This window comes from Colletes gigas, unplaced genomic scaffold (genome assembly GCF_013123115.1).
Source record: "Colletes gigas isolate AHSC1104 unplaced genomic scaffold, ASM1312311v1 Colletes_gigas_Sc00012, whole genome shotgun sequence".
Classification (NCBI taxonomy): domain Eukaryota; kingdom Metazoa; phylum Arthropoda; class Insecta; order Hymenoptera; family Colletidae; genus Colletes; species Colletes gigas.
In genome coordinates this window covers 4,960,696-4,963,032 of record NW_025106641.1, presented here as the reverse complement: position 1 = coordinate 4,963,032, position 2,337 = coordinate 4,960,696, and the positions used below count along the sequence as shown (strand labels likewise).

General features: G+C 52.0%; 1 protein-coding gene across 1 annotated transcript; it reads right to left on the bottom strand.

Moving 5' to 3' along the window:
• Positions 1-329: 329 nt before the first annotated feature.
• On the bottom strand, positions 330-2,031 carry LOC122398937. Its single transcript, XM_043399207.1, has 3 exons — positions 1,819-2,031; positions 646-858; positions 330-548 (listed from the first exon to the last, which is right to left on the bottom strand). The coding sequence occupies exons 1-3, from the start codon at positions 2,029-2,031 to the stop codon at positions 330-332; spliced, it is 645 nt and encodes a 214-aa protein (XP_043255142.1).
• Between the last annotated feature and the right edge of the window lie 306 nt (positions 2,032-2,337).

The window sequence follows — 2,337 nt, the reverse complement described above, 5'->3', positions numbered from 1 at the left end:
ATATCGTCTTTGCTCTGGGCGTCGAAACATCGAAGCACGGTCCTGTCTATGACAGTGCACGCTGTCACTGTATATGTTAAGTGACACTCGCAGATCAATCAACGTGGCTGGCCACGATTCGAACCAGCCCTTTCGATGTTAACGCATCGAACGCCGGTTATCGTCGCGAAGCATCGACCTCTGCCCCCCCGCAATGGCTGCCAGTTTTATCCTCGAGTCTCGTATTTCGACCGTGCATCGGAATTTACAAAATCGCACAACGAATTGAAAGAATCGCGACAAGTTCTCGAGGGCTTCTTGTTCCTGTTCGGCAAACTTTGGATCTCGGGCTAGCTCTCTTCGTCCTTAACGTCCGTGACGCTAGCGGGCGATTTCTCCTCGATCTTCTCCTCCTTCTCTTCCTTCTTCTCCTGCGTGATCAGGATCTTCTGGAGCTGCACTTGCAGCTTGCTCGACGCTCCTACTATGCAATTCATAAGCGTGCATATGGCGCGATTGTATCTCTGGATCATTCTGTACTTCATGTCTCCGAACCGGGGCAGCTCGACCTGCGAAACCCGCGACAATTTTACCCGAAAACACGCAATTTCGTTCTCACAGTCGAACTGTGAAAGTCAGCAAAAATATTATCCGACGATTAGTTACATTGTCGCCGTCGTAGTTGGGCAACAGCGGCGAGATCGTGGTCAGTATCCTGCAGTAGAGGTCCTCCACGTCGGCGCTGGATCCCCAGAGACCCTCGGAATGCGTCCAATAAACGAGGCCAGCCGCGATGCCGCTTTTCAGAACGAACAGAAGGACTTTGCAGAACTTATGGCCGACCGTCTTCGGTGGTGCCTTCGGCGGGCAGTCACATAGCTGAGAAAAGAATACGTTAAAAATAAAAAATACTCGAGTTGCAATGTGCACGATAAAAGCATGGTATCCACGCGAAGAACTGTCCCGGACTCGCTACTAGAGGGCTACGTTCTCTTGTCTTTCTCGCAAGCGTTCGATCTCCCGTTTCTATATTTACGCCTGCTAGGCCCCTCTCCTTCTCTTTCTCATTTAAAAGACTTTCGTGGAGGATCTTTGTTCCAAAAGAAGCGGAGGAGAAAGAGATTCGCGAGAAGAAGCCAGCGCGCGAAGGGACTAGATTCGACGTGTTTACGGAGCCCTCGACAGTATCCGGCTCTCTTGGTTCGAGGAGCCTGAAACTCTCGCTAAACGCGACGACGCCCTCGACTGGTGAGGTCACGTATGTACGTACGTACGTGTCCCTAACAAGTACGGCAACTCCAAACTGTCCTCCTCCTCCATTAGAGATCCATCGGCGTCGCTATACCTGTGTACACCGGACTGTCGGGCTAATTTCAGGTAAACGCAACTACGTATCGACTAACCAATTCCGTACAGGTGCTGGACCGCCGTCGTCCCCTTGGCGCGGCACGTCAATATCGCGCAAAGACAGCTTCGAAGCTGCTACGCGAGGCCCGCCTCCGACGCCAAAGCGTTCCCCCTTGTTAACGAGTCGACGTAACTCGGCGTCCGGAATCTCATTAACAACAAATACCCTCCAACGAGCACACGCGACCTCCGGTTCTCGCGAATCTCCTTCGTCAAACTCCGTAGCGCGAAATGCAAAATGGCCCGGGAAAGCTTACGTTGGGACTACTTTGACACTTGATATTCGTCACTGATTAAGCGAAAAGTCAACTTTGAAAGTTAATATTTATTAGTCAAGTCATTTAATCTAATCTGAGAAATGGTGGTCTCAGTTACCTGGAATAAAAAGAGTCAGGCGCGTATAGATCGAAGATTTCGAGCGAAACTTCTCACCTTCGGCGGGCAAGTTCTCTCCATGTCCCTCCGCGAGCAAACTTTGACCCGTACGAGCCTCGGGGTCCAATAAGACGAGGACCCCGAGGACGTGTTCGGGCATGGCTGCGTCACCTCCGCGGCCACGAGCTTCTGGATCCTCGTCGGCCTGATGCATGTCTCCGGGTTGGAGAGGTTGATGGTCTGGGCGATACACTTGGTTCCTCGCCTCATTTTTCACCGCGTCCTCGGGATTATTCGCGAACGTCGAAAGATATTCAATAAGTCTCTCACCGTCGAGCCACGGCGAGATTAAACGCGCGGGGCCCAGCAATCTCCCGGGTTCTCGCGTCCGAATTTTTCGCCAAGGAAAGGTCAACGACCGGAGAAAGGACGGCTACCTCTCGACCCGTCCGTGCGTTCTTCAGAAACTCCCGTAATTTAGCCCGGATTACGTGCATTCACTTTGCATCGTATAACCTCGAAGGAACAATTTCTTAAGGGCGACAAACGCGTGTGGTCGTCGCCTTTGTCTGCTAT

Bases quoted from the DNA above. Each gene is read 5' to 3' on its own strand.
- LOC122398937 (XM_043399207.1), bottom strand. From the start codon at position 2,031: ATGAGGCGAGGAACCAAGTGTATCGCCCAGACCATCAACCTCTCCAAC. The intron at 859-1,818 runs GTGAGAAGTTTC...TTCTTTTCTCAG, and splicing joins AGAGAACTTGCCCGCCGAAG to CTATGTGACTGCCCGCCGAA. The intron at 549-645 runs GTAACTAATCGT...CGGGTTTCGCAG, and splicing joins CCAACTACGACGGCGACAAT to GTCGAGCTGCCCCGGTTCGG.